General features: G+C 45.8%; 1 protein-coding gene across 4 annotated transcripts in view; it reads right to left on the bottom strand.

Moving 5' to 3' along the window:
• Window positions 1–17,020, bottom strand: part of LOC119953674 (transducin-like enhancer protein 1) — a 187,872-nt gene that overhangs the window by 159,168 nt on the left and 11,684 nt on the right. For all 4 annotated transcript variants that reach the window (XM_038778186.1, XM_038778185.1, XM_038778183.1 and 1 more), the window contains exon 3: window positions 4,431–4,494. In XM_038778186.1, coding sequence (XP_038634114.1) covers window positions 4,431–4,494 — 64 coding nt within the window. The remainder of the gene's footprint in view (window positions 1–4,430; window positions 4,495–17,020) is intronic.

Here is a 17,020-nt window from a genome sequence, read left to right on the forward strand (position 1 = left end):
TGAAATTTCTAAATTGGTCACTGGAGAAATGACAAATCGACTTTAAAACTGCTCCAGTGCAAACTCCTGCAATTTATTTTCTTTGGCACTGTTAGACAACTTTCAAAATCAGGTTTTAATAAAAGTACAACATGTTGTACTTTGATGCGTCATTGCACACCTCGGTTTACAGTTCTGGCAGGGTGCCAAACATCAACATCCTATAAAAAGGAAAATACTTGCCTCTTATAGCAATCTAAGCTCTGAATCGTGACCCCCCCCCCCCCCCCCCCTTAACAAATACTTAGCTAACTTTTATTTGTGCGTCAACTTTTATTTGTGCGTCAATCATTATCAGCTGGAGTCGGCTTATCCCCAGCTTTTTTGAAACCCTTAAAAGTATCTGCCAAAAACATCACAAAAGATCGTCGCTGCCACATCTTCCAGTCACGCTCCACTTGATCCAAACAGCAGTATGCTTAAGAGAATTACCATATCTCCCTCTCAATCTTCTAAAAATAGCTGAACCGTTACAACAACCCCCTCTCCTCGGAGGAAAATAGGTCTGTAAAAAATTCAGGAGGCAAAATTCTACAAATAAAAAGAAAGCAACTTGGGATTCACTCAAAACAGGAGGCGAAAGCAAGCAGCAAGCATTCAAGCGACACTGCTGCCTTGTTTCAGGGCCAACTGCATCCATTGCACTCTTTGTCTATTCCAGAGCATCTATGTCCAGCTCTCCAATGCTTCCACGCTTTCAGTTGAGAGAGGCTCCAGGTAAAAAAGGCAGTATCTGGGCTGGGTTCCACAGGCATTCGCTGTCCCAACAGTTCCCACAGTCTCGGGTCCCCATTCTTCTGGCTGCAGACGTCTGTGGAGCGTTGATCAGATGCAGTCCAGCAGAGCGCCGTGCAAAGCAGCGCAGTGCAACGCGTGTGAAGCTTCCCATCAGCAACAAAGTAGAAACACTCACCAGTCAGACAGCCTCCATGAACGGGACAGGCGAAGTTGGCATTTCAAGGGGGAGTCCACCCAGCAGAACGCCAGCCGGTCCAACACCCGAAATGCCAGCTTGTCCATTCTCTGCAGATTCGGTCCTAACCTGTCAAATGTTTCCAGCATTGGTTCTTCCAGATTTGCAGTTCTTCTCTTACACCAGTTAGGCTGTTAGCAGACAGAATTGGGACAGGTTCACATCTCTTAAAATCCCAAAAAATAAGGTTGTAGAGGTTCAGTGGCAATAGCTCGAACATTTTTGGCTGAAGTCATACGTCAGCAAAGAGATACAAGGCAATCTCATGGAGGATTTTCTTTCTGCAATGGTGCACACTGATTTCTGGATAAGGATTCTGCAAGAGAGTCCAGTGCTTAAATTATTTTCTTCTGGTTAAATTGCATTTCGGAGTCACAGCCTGTTGAACCTTTCTTCCTCTGGACCACTTATCACCATTGGGTGAAAGTAGACACACAGTTATTCATCAAGAGATGATGTGCAGTGCTCCATAAATATTAGCGGTTCTTGGACTCAAAGAGAAAATGCTGGAAAATCGCAGCAGGTTTGGCAGCATCTGTAGGGAGAGAAAAGAGCCAATGCTTCGAGTCCAGATGACCCCTTGTCAAAGCTAAAAGACTTAGAAAACAAAAAATATTTATACTGTGGCATGAGAGAATGAAAGAGGGGTCATAGCCACGGAAACCAAGGGAACAGAGTGCTAATAGCCACAGAAACCAAGGGAACAGAGTGCTAATAGCCACAGAAACCAAGGGGAAGAGTGCTAATGGCAGTCCGGTGGAGCTAATCATCTGAAGTTGTTGAATTCGATGTTGAGACCGGAAGGCTGCAGCGTGCCTAACCAGGAGATGAGATGTTGTTCCTCCAGTTTGAGTTGAGCTTCACTGGAACATTGCAGCAGGCCAGGGACAGACATGTGGCCAAGGGAGCAGGGGTCCCCCCCCCCCCCCCCCCCCCCAAATCGAGGCCTGAATTTTAAACATTGTGCAAAAACAGAGTCATGCATCAGTTTAATTGAAGATGAATGTCCACATCTACATTCGGTAATCAAAGTGCAGGTGGTATGTTGGAATAGGACCCAAATCATGCGCCAATCCCGCTCTCTCTCTCTCAGATAAACACATGGCCCAAGACCCAACAACCAAACCATAGTCCTTCCAGAGACAGCGTCCAATTGAATAGACATTTGAGCAATTAGGACAGGATAGACCAAGCATTTTGTCTTCTGCCAATTTGCCGCACACCATGGAGACTCCAAACCACATGTGAAAAGTTTAAAATGAATGTTCCCATTAAATTTACATGTAATTCAACCTGCCAATACCAACAGATGTAAACACTCCAGTTTAGAACTTGGCCACCAATGAAGCAACAGTATTAAGAGCAGCCTTTTCAACACATTCTGGGCCATAAGAATTCAAACAAGGCAAACCAACAAGTGAAATACAATACTAGGGACAGAGGTGCTCTGCTTGAATCCTGAACAGATAAGTTCCAAATGGTGCTCGTGGGCTACAGTTTAAAGAGCCCAATGGTGCAAGTCGCTAAATCTACTTCAGGCAAACTGATCTTTCCCCTTTCAGCCATTAGCAACCAAAGGAAAACAAGATTTTGGTCAATTTGGAATAACGAACCCAAGAGCTGAAAGACTATTTCAAAATATTCCCCAAAAAAATGTTTTATCCCAGCACAAAACATTAGCTCATTCTAGTTCCTTTACTCTGCGTTAATATAGGTTCAGGTGGGCAGCACGATGGCACAGTGGTTAGAACTACTGCCTCACAGCACCGAGAACCCAGGTTCGATCCCGGCCCTGGGTCACTGTCCGTGTGGCGTTTGCCCATTCTCCCTATATCTGCGTGGGTCTCACCCCACAACCCAACGATGTGCAGGGTAGGTGGATTGGCCACCCCAAATTGCTCCTTAATAGGGAGGCACGGTGGCGCAGTGGTTGGCACTGCTGCCTCACAGCGTCAAGGTCCCAGGTTCGAATCCGGTTCTGGGTCACTGTGTGTGAAGTTTGCACATTCTCCCTGTGTCTGCATGGGTTTCAACACCACAACCCAAAGATGTACAGGTAGATGGATTGGCCACGCTAAAATGCCCATTGATTGGAAAAATGAATTGGGTACTCTGAATTTTTTTTTTTTTTTAATTGCTCCTTAATTGGAAAGAAAATGTAGGTTCATGCCTGATAAAGGTAGTTCAGCCCAAAGACACGGAAACAAAGACCTCTGGAGTCAAGACAGCAATTTTCACTGTACCAAATTTTTTTTTTTTTTTTTAAAAAGAGTACACTTAGAGTACCCAATTCATTTTTTCCAATTAAGGGGCAATGTAGTATGGTCAATCCACCCACTCTGCACATCTTTTGGGTTGTGGGGGCAAAACCCACGCAAACACGGGGAGAATATGCAAACTCCACACGGACAGTGACCCAGAGCCGGGATTGAACCTGGGAACTCGGTGCCGTGAGGCAGCAGTGCTACTCACTGCGCCACTGTGCTGCCCCTCACTACACCATATTTAACCAAAGTAGTCAGCATCAGTATTGGTAATAGTTTTCAGTTTCCCACCTCCCCACTCCCTCCAGGAGAATGGCCGTGCCAATTTATGTATCCCTATCTATATAATAATGGAAGACTAAGAGCAGCAACATAAGTAAAGGCATCAGAGTGAAGCATGATGGCAGAAGCTCATTATAATCACCGTTGGTGGTGGTGGATGTGTCGTTGGGTAATAATAGAGGAGCATTTAGGGCACTTTACTCAAACAGCTAATTCAATTGGTGGGAGGGGTGTCATTAACCAGCTCTTTTGATCAGCTTAACTTCTCTGTTATAAGTAGCAAATAGAGGGATTTCATGAATGCTTGATCACCACAACAGAATTTTTAAAAATCATTTCATGTAATGTGAGCATTGCTGGCAACACCAACATTTACAGCCAATCACTAATTGGCCTTCAGCTGCTTGGCCACTTTAGGGGACAGGCTAAGAACCAGCCTGTTCTTAGCGCACCGATCTGCAAGAACACGAGTGCTGGGTGAGGTGGACTGTGTTACTCACAGCAGCGAGGGCTCAAAAATATGGGGAACAGTATACCAAAAAAAAAAGTGGCAAAGTCTTGGGAATGACCCCAGCATCCAATGTGTAAAATGAACTTTATGCCTTAAATACAATTCAATTTTCAGTAATTTCTCATTCCAGAACTACAGCAAATAGCACTTCTCTGTACATTGGACAGGAAGTCTTACAATTAGATTTACTACAAACCCCATTGTACCAGTAACCTCATTGCTCTATTTAATTAGAGGAGCAATCAAGACATTTGCTCATTCTTTCATTTAATTTAAACTTTTGCCGTTGTACAACAAAGTATTAATTGATGGTCAAGACCGTGATGCATTGTACAACTCTTACTGAAGATCTTGTACTCACCATCACGTAATGCCGCTGCATCTCTGTCTTCTCACTGGCCAGTTTCTCACATTCCATCTTCAGGCTTGCAAACAAGGAAACAAATATCAGGACACATTTCAAAATGGCTTCCATGGCCCCTTAATCCCATTTTCAACATCTCACAGGATACTTCCAACTCTACTCCCTCAAAATTGTATTTTCAACTCAACTCTTGCACAGAAGGCAAGGACAAATCTTTTATTACCACTCTTTTCTAGGCTCTGGTTTCAACCACTAAATACAGTGGCTGCTCCTCAACTCCCAATTCTAGTTGCTCAAAGTCCCAAAATGCAATTTTTTAAAATACATTTTCGGGATGTGGGCGTCGCTGGTTAGGCCAGCATTTAATGCCCATCCCGCGTTGCCCTTCAGAAGGTGGTGGTGAGTTGCCAGCTTGAACCGTTGCAGTCCTTGAGGTGCAAATATACCCATCGTGCTGTTCGGGAGTTCCAGGATGTTGCCCCAGCGACAGTGAAGGAGCAGCGATATATTTCCAAGTCAGGGTAGTGAGTGACTTGGAGCGGTGCCTCCAGGTGGTGGGGTTCCCAGGTATCTGCTGCTCTTGTCCTTCTAGATGGTAGCCATCGTGCGTTTGGAAGGGGTTGTCTAAGGAGCCTTGGTGAGTTACTGCAGTGCATCTTGTAGATAGTACACACGGCTGCCACTGTTCGTCGGTGGTGGAGGGTTTGAATGTTTGTGGAAGGGGGAGCAATCAAGCAGGTTTTGTCCTGGATGGTGTGGAGCTTTTTGAGTGTTGTTGGAACTGCACTCATCCAGGCAAGTGGAGAGTATTCCATTATGCTCAAGTGCTTTTCATCGCTCTGCATCACTCGGTTGAAATCATGACCACCATGGCTAATCCCTTTCTTCCCAAGATTCAACTTGTGAAAATCTTCACCTGCTTCAGTGACCCCTTCAACCTATGTTGCAGGGGTGGGAATTTAAGGATAATTGACAAAAACAAAGGAAGATAATTAAGAGAACTAAAATATACATGCGGCGGCAAGTTTTGATCTTCAATGCGCTACCTGAAAGGGTGGTCGAGGCAGATTCAAAAAGGAATTGTTTAAAAAATAAATTTTAGAGTACCCAAGTATTTCTTTCCAATTAAGGGGCAATTTAGCATGGCCAATCCACCTAACCTGCACATCTGCGGGTTGTAGGGGTGAGACACACGCAGACATGGGGAGAATGTGCAAACTCCACACAGACAGTGACCCGGGGCTGGGATCGAACCCGGGTACTCAGCGCCGTGAGGAAACTGTGCTAACCGCCTTGCCGCCCCGTTCAGAAAGGCATCTGAAGATGATTTGAAAAGAGGAAACAAAATTGGAAAGTACAAGAAAAGAGCAGGAGAGTGGGACTAATGGAGGAGCTCTTTCAACAAGAGCCTGTACAGGCATAATAAGCCACAGGCCCTCCCCTGGGTCTGCACGACTCGATGGAATTCAATGACAGGAACACACGCCTTAAAATCATTACTTCAGGATTCAGCTGCTCTTCCTTGCCTATTCTATTGGATTGCTTTGGATACCTTTCACCCAAATATATCACTATTAATAAGAACATCCATATCAGCTTGAATTAAGCCAAGTTGTACATGCGGAAATTTGATGGGTGAAGCCCACACTAGCTTTCAGTCGCAAGGTACTCGTGACATTACTAGAATTAAAATTACAAAGGGTGACAGATTTCGCTCGTTAGAGCTCTGTCTCCATCAGGACATTTTTAACACCAGTCACTTCAATTGATGCCACTTGGTGTTCTGCATCTCCTCCTCGCCACAGCTTTCGGGGCTAAAAGGTTAATGAGGCTTCATTGAAAGCTATTAAGCTTCGGCAGTTCAATAAAAGGCGGCAGCAGCAGGTGGAATAATGCACTGCAGGGAACAGCTTATTAAAATGGAATCTTTGATATCAGAGTTTGATTTTAAAAGTAAAATCAGTGCGCATTATTTAAAAGGCATCATAGTTATACATTTTGTTCCTTCTCCCACAGGTAATTATGCCGTTAAGCAAAGGCCTCATCAATTTAGACTGGAGAACAACTAGGTTTCATCCTAGTTGTCAAAAGAAACATTAAAAAGGGAGGGAGATAGGGCAGCACGGTGGCACAGTGGTTAGCATTGCTGCCTACGGCGCTGAGGACCTGGGTTCGAATCCCGGCCCTGGGTCACTGTCTGTGAGGAGTTTGCACATTCTCCCCGTGTCTGCGTGGGTTTCGCCCCCACAACCCAAAAGATGTGCAGGGTAGGTGGATTGGCCACGTTAAATTGCCCCTTAATTGGAAAAAATAATTGGGTACTCTAAATTTTAAAAAAAAAAAAAAAAAGGGAGGGAGATGACCAGAAAGAAGGATACATATTTCAGATGCTTCAAAAGATATGAAGTGGTGCTAAGTGAGAGGTAAATTCAAGCACATTTGTGCTCATTGAGAGCAGGTTGGTCTCGGTCTCCAGGTAGTTTGCATATGTAGAGGGGTGGCACAGTGGTTAGCACTGCTGCCTCACGGCGCCGAGGACCCGGGTTCGATCCCGGCCCCGGGATATTGTTCGTGTGGAGTTTGCACATTCTCCCCGTGTCTGCGTGGGTCTCACCCCCACAACCCAAAGATGTGCTAGGTAGGTGGATTGACCACGCTAAATTGCCCCTTAATTGGAAAGGAAATTGGGTCCTCTTTAAAAAAATGTTTTTTTTTTAAATTTGCATACATTGGGCCAGCCAATCAAAATCCACTCACTGAAGTTACCATAGATATCTACAAACCAACGGCTAGAACAGACACTTCTACTGGACGGATAGGCCAACAAGCCTGGTTAGGAACATGGGAAATAGGCCACCCAGCCCCTTGAGCCTTCTCCGCCATTCATGTTTAGCATTTAGTCATGGGATGTGGGCATTGCTGGCTCGGCCGGCATTTATTGCCCACCTTAATTGTCTTTACAAGCTGGTGATGAGCTGCCTTCTCGAACCTCTGCAGTCTACCTGTTGTAGGTACACCCACAGTGCTGATAGGGAAGGAGTTCCAGGATTTTGACCCAGCGACAGTGAAGGAACGGCGATATATTTCCAAGTCAGGATGTGTGTGGGGCACGGGGGCGAGGTTCCCATGTATCTGCCAACCTTGTCCTTCTCGATGGTAGCGATTGGGGAGTTTGGAAGGTGCTGCCCAAGGGGCCTTGATGAGTCCCTGCAGTGCATCTTGTGGATGGTACACAAGGTCGCTATGGTGAACATTTGTAGGTGGGGTGCTAATCAAGTGGGCTACTTTGTCCTGGATCAACACCATTTTCCTGCACGATCCCCATATTCCCTCGATGGCTCCACTAACCAGAAACCTGGAATTTGAGAGTCAGGTTGGATTTTAATATTAACGTTTTACATCCACAGATGCTCCCAGACGTGCTGAGTTCCTCTGGCACTCCTTGCTTTTATTTCAGATCTCCAACATTTTGCTTTTATTATATAGAAATTTATCAATCTCGGTCTTGAGATATACTCAATGTTTGAGGCTCTGCAGCTCTCAGTGATAGGGAATTGCACAGATTCACCATCCTCCGACTGAAGAAATTCCTCATCTCAGTCCTAAATGGCCTACCCTTCATTCGGAGACTGTTCCCTGGTTCTACACACCTCTCCTCCCCCTCACCTCCCCTCCTACCTCCCAAGCCTTCCTGCATCTACCCTGTCGGACCCTGTGAGAATTTTGTATGTTGCAAGGATATCACCTCTCAATCTTCTAAACACTATACAATACAGGCCCAGTCTCCCAATCGCTCCTCATAGGACAGGAGAGAACTTCCCCGCTCCCCTTCCACACTCGATGGCGGTTAAACGTCTCGTCCCAAAGATGGAAAAACACGGAAAGGGGGTGCAATTAAACTGCAGCGTTCAAACTGCAGGACATGGATCGGAAACACATTCCCCGACATCTGGGCCTGGTGACGCATTCTCGATTTATTGCGACACTGTTTTATGTGCTTGGCTTTCCGATTAGTCTAGTTGATGAATTTTGAGGGCCCAAAAGTTTGAAAAACTATATCCCCCCCCCCCCCCCCCCCCCCCAACCCGCAGAGAATTTAATCACCCAAATATTTTATATAACGGCCCAAAAATGGTGCACAACAAAAAAGCAAGCTACCAAAGGAACATAGGGTGCGCCCTGAAGCAAATGATGGGGATGTTATGGGAGGGGCGGAATTGCTTGTCCGACATTTTACTAGGATGACGAGGCCCCTTTGAATTTCAGAGCACAGGCATCAGCATTTGGAGCAGGTTTCTGGTGGGTTTGATGTTTCAGTGAATGCTGCAACCATCGAGGCTACAGTGCTTGGCCAGGGTCCCGGGGAAATTGCTCTGCAGCCAATTTTGCTGCCCGCAAACAAAACTCGGAAGGCGTTTTGTGCCAAAACCGGCAGAGCCTACTTTTAGACTCTATTAGAAGGCTAGCGAAGCTGACAAAATCGTGATCGCCCTTAAAATCCCATTGGTATATTGTCTAAAAGGGAGGGAAGGGATTGGTTTCATTTTCATCTGCAGGTAAAATCATGAGAATTGGAGGGCATTATCTCATTCTGACAAAACAGCAAACACAGAGAATCTTTCATTTAGGGAAAAAAATGCTCCTCCAGGCAAGAGGTCGTCAATGTTGGGAATAGATTTTTTTTTAAATTTCGGCAGCTAGCAGCCACGGCATAGCACCTAGTCTAACAGAAACCGGCTTCAAACACGGAAGCTTGTGCCCTATAATTTATCACTAACTCGAGCCCTCTACATAGCCCAAAAATATACTTTGCAGGAAAGCACTCTACTATATGTCTGTCTCTTTGACGAGCCATGCAGTGCCCTTTCTGACTGAACTTATGAATTTACTGCCAAACACTTGGCAGTTCAGTGATATGGGCCTATGGATTGAGACTGCCTAAGGTCATTTCGCACAACAGAGACGACTTTCATGTGCTCAGTCTGGATTGAATTTGAATCCAGTGGCCCAGAGGTGAAAGGTCAATACTTAACCCGCTTAACCCAGTGTCTGACTTCAGGGATTCTCATCTTCCGGTACCCCCTGATGAAAATAGCAACAGAACAGAAGTTGCCCAAAGTCACTTCCCTAACTCCAAGAGTAATAAGGATAGGAATGTCAAATATAAAGAGATGCATTCCCCCACAGCCTAAGGGGAAGAGCCACTGCTTAATGTCGGGTCCAGGTCTGATTCCGGCATAGGAGCTTGTTGTTTGCAGAAAAGGAAGTAACAGAGTGTGCAACATCTAGACAACAGAAACATAGGACGCGATCTCAGCGAATGGGAACAGGGTCCCGAAGCGCAAGATGAGCCAGGACACTATCTTGCACCCATCCTGGTCGATTGCGGGCCTCAGTGGGGAACTCCCTCATGAGGCCGCACTTAGCTCAGTTTTCGGCATTGGTAATAATATTGTCACAAGTAGGCTTACATTAACACGACAATGAAGTTACTGTGAAAATTCCTGTTCGGATACACCGAGAGAGAATTCAGAATGTCCAATTCACCTAACAAGCACGTCTTTCAGTATTTGTGGGAGAAAACCGGAGCACCTGGAGAAAACCCACGCAGACACGGGGAGAACGTGCGGACTCCGCACAGACAGGGACCCAAGCCGCAAATCGAATCCGGGTCCCTGGCGCTGTGAAGCAACAGTGCTAATCATCGTGCTACCATTAGATGCTCCGCTCGCTGGAACTCCTCAGTGCAACGAGTGATAAAACGGTGTCCAAATCTCTCAAGCCCCCAACGCTACCCCCGACCCCCCTCTGCCGACCCGATCACCGCAAAAAATGTCAGCTTGGCACCTTGGCAATGGCAGGGTACGACCCTGCCCAGAGGGCATGCAACTAGCAGCCTCCAAACCCCTGGTCCCAGTTTGTGGAGACCAGTACTGAACAGCGCACACCCAAGATCTCCAAGGTGGGATCGGGTTAGATCCCAGGAACACATATTAGAGGGAGACTAGCTGTCTCACTCTAATATGCAGATTGGCCAGAAAGTGACCTGCCCATAATGGGTGGGATTCACTTTGCAACATTTCACAAGATCGCATTAGATCTCACGAGGCGCGGTGAGCAGAGGTGCCGGAAGTGGGATCTCCCGTCATCTACCAGTCATGATGCACCGCACTGCTTGTCAAGCGCAACGTGACCAATCGATCCCACTCATAGACAATGGGGCTTCCTTATTATCCATATCTTGCTGAAAATTGGATGCATGCAGAATGATAGATGAGAATAGAACAGCCGAACAACACTGCCAACATCAACAGAAGAAAAGGCATTTGAGTGTACCATTTGAGAATTGTTGTAACACACAGAAGATAGGAGCAAGCCATTCCACTCTTCATTCTGCTCCATCATTTAGTATGATCATGGCTCTATCTCCTGGACTCTCCCCAATCCCATTAAATGCCTTTGGGCTCTGGAAATCTATCTATTTCCTCCTCAAAATGTATACAGCCTCCACAGCCTTATGTATGAATTCCAAGGGCAGCACGGTGGCCTAGTGGTTAGCACAACCGCCTCACGGCGCTGAGGTCCCAGGTTCGATCCCGGCTCTGGGTCACTGTCCGTGTGGAGTTTGCATATTCTCCCCGTGTCTGCGTGGGTTTCGCCCCCACAACCCAAAAATGTGCAGAGTAGGTGGATTGGCCACGCTAAATTGCCCCTTAATTGGAAAAAAAAATTGGGTAATCTAAATTTAAAAAAAAAAACATGTATGAATTCCACAGGTTTACCACCTTCCAGGTGTTGACATTTCTCTTCACCTCAGTCCTAAATGGCCAACCCTGGATCGGGAGACTGTGACCCCTTGTTCTATAGAAAGCGGCATTAATGGAGTAAAACATCCCAAGGTGCTTCATGGGTCATTATAAAAGTATAACATCAAGCAACACAAGCAGATATGATCATCAAATGCTTGCTCACAAGAGTAGATTATGAAGGAGAATCTTAGAAGAGGCGGGTTAGAGAATTTTAGGGAGAATATTCCAGAGATCGAGACCAAGGTAGTGGATGGCATGGCCACCAATGGTGAAATGATTTTTTTTTTTAATAAAAAAATTGGGTTTGCTCAAGAGGCCAGAACTAGAACAGCACAGATAGTGCAGCGTTGTAGGATTGGAGATTATAGGGATACAGAGAAGCGAGGCCATGGAAGGGTTTGGAAACGAGGATGAGAATTTTCATGTGGTCACTTAACTTGGAATCAGCATAGGTTAACAAGCCCAGGAATGATGGGTAAATGGGATATAGCATGGATTAGTAGTGCACAAAAATCAGGGGGAAAAAATGCAAATCACAGTCCAGTGGTATTGGCGGGGGGGGGGGGGGGGGGGGGGGGGGGGGGGGAGACAAAGGGAACAGTTGCACACATTTTGGACGCTGCACTGCAGTGAGTTTTCAGCATATAGGAATATAGGAGAAGTAAGCAATTCACCTTACAGCCAATCAGATAATGGCTGATCTCTTCCTGGTCTCAAAGTCACCTCGTTACCCGTTCCCCATATCCCTTTAACCCATTGTTTTTATTTTAAAAATCAAAAATATATCTATCTCCCTCTTCAAACCATTTGATGATTTGGACTCCACCGTGCTATGGGGCAGCGAGTTCCACAAATTCACCACCCTCTGCAGGAGTATACAAAGCTATTCTGCTTTGGTTACAAAGTTAGTGCTTATTCTGCAAACCACACTCCCAGATAGTAGGGCTCCACACGTGGAAAGCAGCCTGGAAAAAACTTACTAAAATGCCCCAACTAGTTCAAAGGCAGCACTAGCTGAGGTTTGAAAGTTGTCTCGGATGCATGTACTTAGGAGATCAAATGGAATAAAAATGGACGGCAATGGATTGGATTTTCACCGAATTAGAAAGACTCCACAGACGTTTAAAAATGGCATCCAGCACCCAATTCAAGGCCCCACTCCTGGAACCCCCCAATTTTCCTCAAGGCAGGATAAGAGTACGGATCACACCCTACTCTCCTGACCTGGCCAGCTCTATTGGGGGGAAAGGCATCTCCTAGCCCACCGCAATTTCAGGCCAGCTATTCAAGATGTTGGGAACCATAGTCTGGAGGAGAAAACCTTATGAAAGGCAAGTTCAGAAGGTCTTACCCATGCCAAACTGTGCCCGTCTAGCCACTCCATGGCTCCTCATATCCCCATGCAACCTATGCCCCATCATTCATGGCCCTGCCTACTCTTACATGGCATGCGATGCATCTGTACCCACCACCCCAAAAGCCAATGCCAGCCTATGGGACTGGAATGCCCATTCACCCCGTACATATTCTGTACAGAATCAACGACCTCTCTCACATCACCAAGGACCCGGGTTCGATCCCGGCCCCGGGTCACATGTGGAGTTTGCACATTCTCCCAGTGTCTGCGTGGGTCGCACCCCCACAACCCAAGGATGTGCGAGATAGGTGGATTGGCGCCGCTAAATTTCCCCTTTAAAAAAGTGAATTCTGGACTTTAAATAATTTTTTTTTTTTAATTAATGAACCCTATAAAATATTTTATGAAACTTTTTCATAAATGACAGTGATTAATTCACAACTTTAAAAACTGCATCTGCCACAGCCCTATAAGTCAGCTCAGCTCCCAGATATCCAACAGTCTGTTGACACAGCTGCACCGAATGGAAAACACTGCTTGATTGACAGCTTTTACCCTTGGATATATTTCTCTATTGTTTATTTACAAAACAGTGTCAAGCCCTTGTTGTTTCTGATAAAGCTACTTTAAAGGTTTGGATAATTGACGCTTGTTGGGCTACAGTGAAAGGAGTTTGTATTTTTACAGCAAGTACAAATAAGTTAAGTTTGAAAAAAGGCATCATCACACATATGACATTACTGCTATAGGATTAGTTAGTTCTGTGCAGCATGTGTACTTGGAGAATCAGCATGGAAGTGCCATAGGAAGCCCATGGGGAGCAGGTTGTGGGGTGTAGCTTGGCATGGAGAGAACATGGGAGAGGCAAGGAGGGGCAAAGGCAAAAGAGCTGTTTTATTATAACTGGGAAGAAATCCCAGAGCATCAAGGTGGGCATTTTAAAACACCCTGTGGCTTCCGCATTGGGGGAATGCGGATTCTTATTGGGGGAGGCAGATCCCTCCCCCACCCGCTACCCACCTCTAGGCTGAAAGCCCAACATAATATGTTTGATACGGAATGGTTAGACCATCATTTTGGACCAAAGGGATTCATAGTCTATTAAAATAAACTGGCTCAGGGCAGCATGTGGCGCAGTGGTTAGCACTGGGACTGATGCACTGAGGACCCGAGTTAGAATCCCAGCTCTGGGTCACTGTCCGTGTGGAGTTTGCACATTCTCCCCATGTCTGCGTGGGTTTCACCCCCACGGCCCAAAGATGTGCAGGCTAGGTGGATTGGCCACGCTAAATTGCCCCTTAATTGGGAAAAAATAATTGGGTACTCTAAATTTTAAAAGAATAAACTGGCACACGGCGTTGAGTACCCGGGTTCGATCCCGGCCCTGGGTCACTGTCCGTGTGGAAACTGCACATTCTCCCCATGTGTGTGCGGGTCAGGGCAGCATGGTGGCGCAGTGGGTTAGCCCTGTAGCCTCACGGCGCTGAGGTCCCAGGTTCGATCCCGGCCCTGGGTCACTGTCCATTGTGGAGTTTGCTCATTCTCCCAGTGTTTGCGTGGGTTTCACCCCCACAACCCAAAGATGTGCAGGGTAGGTGGATTGGCCACGCTAAATTGCCCCTCAATTGGAAAAAAATTAATTGGGTACACTAAATTTATAAAAAAAATAAAAAAATAAAAAAATGTGTGTGTGGGTCTCACCCCGACAACCCAAAAAATATGTCGGGTAGGTGAATTGGCCATGTTAAATTGTCCCTTAATCGGAAAAAAACAAATTGGGTACTTTAAATTGATTTTTAAAAAGAATACACTAAGACAGGAGGCCATTTGGGCCATCAAGAATCTCTGACACCTATCCCACCTCTCCCAGGGCAGTATCCATTGCACTTTGAATGCCTCAATCTCTTCAGGGGAAAAGTACTAGGTCAAACTCACACTAAAACACTTTCAAAGTTTGCGTTTTGCTCGTTTCCAATCAGCGGGTCCGCCGTCGGTTCGAGTTAAGTAGACCCTTCCATCAGGAGCCGTGCACTGCTCTTTGTTGGAGCAGATGATATGAAATGAAATAAAAATCGCTTATTGTCACAAGTAGGCTTCAAATGCAATATCTGTGAAAATACCTACACCCATGTTGTTTTTATTCACAGTTCTTCCTTTGCCAAACACAAACAAGTGCCCCCATTGGCAAATCAAATGGCTTTGCCGTCTGGCCTCCTGTCTTAGCTAGCCGTGAAGTCAAACATCATGGTCAGCAGCACAAATGCAATTGTTTTTTTCTCAAAAAGCTCACCTGCAATATATAGAACCTATCAACACCGGGCTTTTCATTCAATTATTTAAGGCAGGAAAATAGAATCAGACTATTTGCAGAGAGGTTCAATTCATTTTCTTTATAAAAACATTTTTTCACAACTCCAGACCGACTCAAAACATTCTAACTCTGGTTTTCTCTCTCCACAGATCTACCAGACCTGCCAAATATGTCCAGAATTTCCTGCTTTTTAAAATTTGAAAACCCCGGGGCCATTAGAAATTCAACTGCAAATCTGTGAAGCTACTTTACAACATACACAGAAAGTGCCAGGTAAACCCAGCAGGACAAGCTGCCCCTGTGCAGAGAGAAATAGAGTTAGTCTAAATGACCCTTGACCATTTGTAGAAGGACCATTTTGACACAAAACATCAAACTCTGTTCCTCCCTCCACAGACGCTGGCTGACCTGCTGGGTTTATCCAGCATTTTATTTCAGATTTCCAACATCCGCAGTATTTTGCTTTCATTACAATATACGTAAGAAGTTTCGGATATAGCCAAAGGATCATTCGGATGGCCTCATAACAGTGACAACTTTCATCAGCAGCTTTACCTTTTCTTTTCTCTCCCCACCCCCCACATCCCAATTTTAATCAATCCAACAATACATGGGCGGTAGCACAATGGTTAGCACTGTTGCTTCACAGCACCAGGGACCCGGGTTAGATTCCCGGCTTGGGTCACTGTCTGTGCGGAGTCTGCACGTTCTCCCCGTGTCTGCATGGGTTTCCTCCGGGTGCTCCGGTTTCCTCCCACAAGTCCCGAAAGATGTGCTTGTTAGGTGAATTGAACATTCTGAATTCTCCCTCTGGGCGCCCGAACAGGTGCCGGAGTGTGGCGACTAGGGACTTTTCACAGTACCTTCATTGTAGTGGTAATGTAAGCCAGCTTGCAACACTAATAAAGATTATATAAATATACAACATAAAGATGTTGCCCACCCCATTTAAGTTTCCCTAAAGAGCTTCTGAATGTTTTTTCAAAATATAAATTTAGAAGTACCCAATTATTTTTTTCCTCCCATTAAGTGGCAATTTAGCATGGCCAATCCACCTACCCTGCACATCTTTGGATTGTGGGGGTGAAATCCACGCAGACACGGGGAGAATGTGCAAACTCCACACGGACAGTGAATCGGGGCCGGGATCAAACCCAGGTTCTCAGCGCCGTGAGGCAGCTGTGCTTTTTTTTTTTTATTTAGAGTACCCAATTCATTTTTTCCAATTAAGGGGCAATTTAGCCTGGCCAATCCACCTACCCTGCACATCTTTAGGTTGTGGGGGCGGAACCCACGCAGACACGGAGAGAATGTGCAAACTCCACACGGACAGTGACCCAGAGCCGGGATCAAACCTGGGACCTCAGTGCCGTGAGGCCGCAGTGCTAACTCACTGCGCCACCAAGCTGCCCAGTGAGGCAGCTGTGCTAACCACTGCGTCATCGTGCTGCCTTCCAGTATTAAGTGGCATTTCCATTTACAGATACTGACTGATCTGCTGTGCATTTGTAGCATGTTCTGCTTTTGTTTACTGACAAGTGCACAGAGAGAGGGGGAGTCAGAAAGGAAAGCGGAAACAGCAGCAGTTCTGGACCAGTTGCTACTCCTGTGTCCTCTATCATTACATGGGCTGTTTCAAATCCCAGACCTCTAGTCTAATATTTTAAATTGTTGACATACTAGCCTTCCAGTTGACGCTAAATGGAAGAGCTTTAATTGAGTGTGATGTACAAAATGTTTACAGCATGGCAAATTAATGCACATCAAGCCATTAAATTATAATACGCCTTCCTAGAGCTGCACTAATTATATGCTAATGATTCTCTGATCTGTTGACGTCACTGGTTTATTATGTACATAGTGATAGCATGCAGCTGCAGAAGTAGCTTAAGCGGGCGGCAGGGACATGTTGAGAGCCTGACGGACACAATCAGTCGAGTCCAAATTATGTGAAGATGTGTCAAAAGATGTGCAATTACACCTAAGCCCGTGCAGAAGCAGCACGCAGTCAACTGCACCCATGAGTTAAATCTGTCTGTATTTTGACAAAGCGTAGCTTGGGATCATTTTCCCAAAGACGGTCATTAAGTGAGATCAGCGAGCATCATTA

This window comes from Scyliorhinus canicula, chromosome 18, assembly GCF_902713615.1.
Source record: "Scyliorhinus canicula chromosome 18, sScyCan1.1, whole genome shotgun sequence".
Taxonomy (NCBI): Eukaryota; Metazoa; Chordata; class Chondrichthyes; order Carcharhiniformes; family Scyliorhinidae; genus Scyliorhinus; species Scyliorhinus canicula.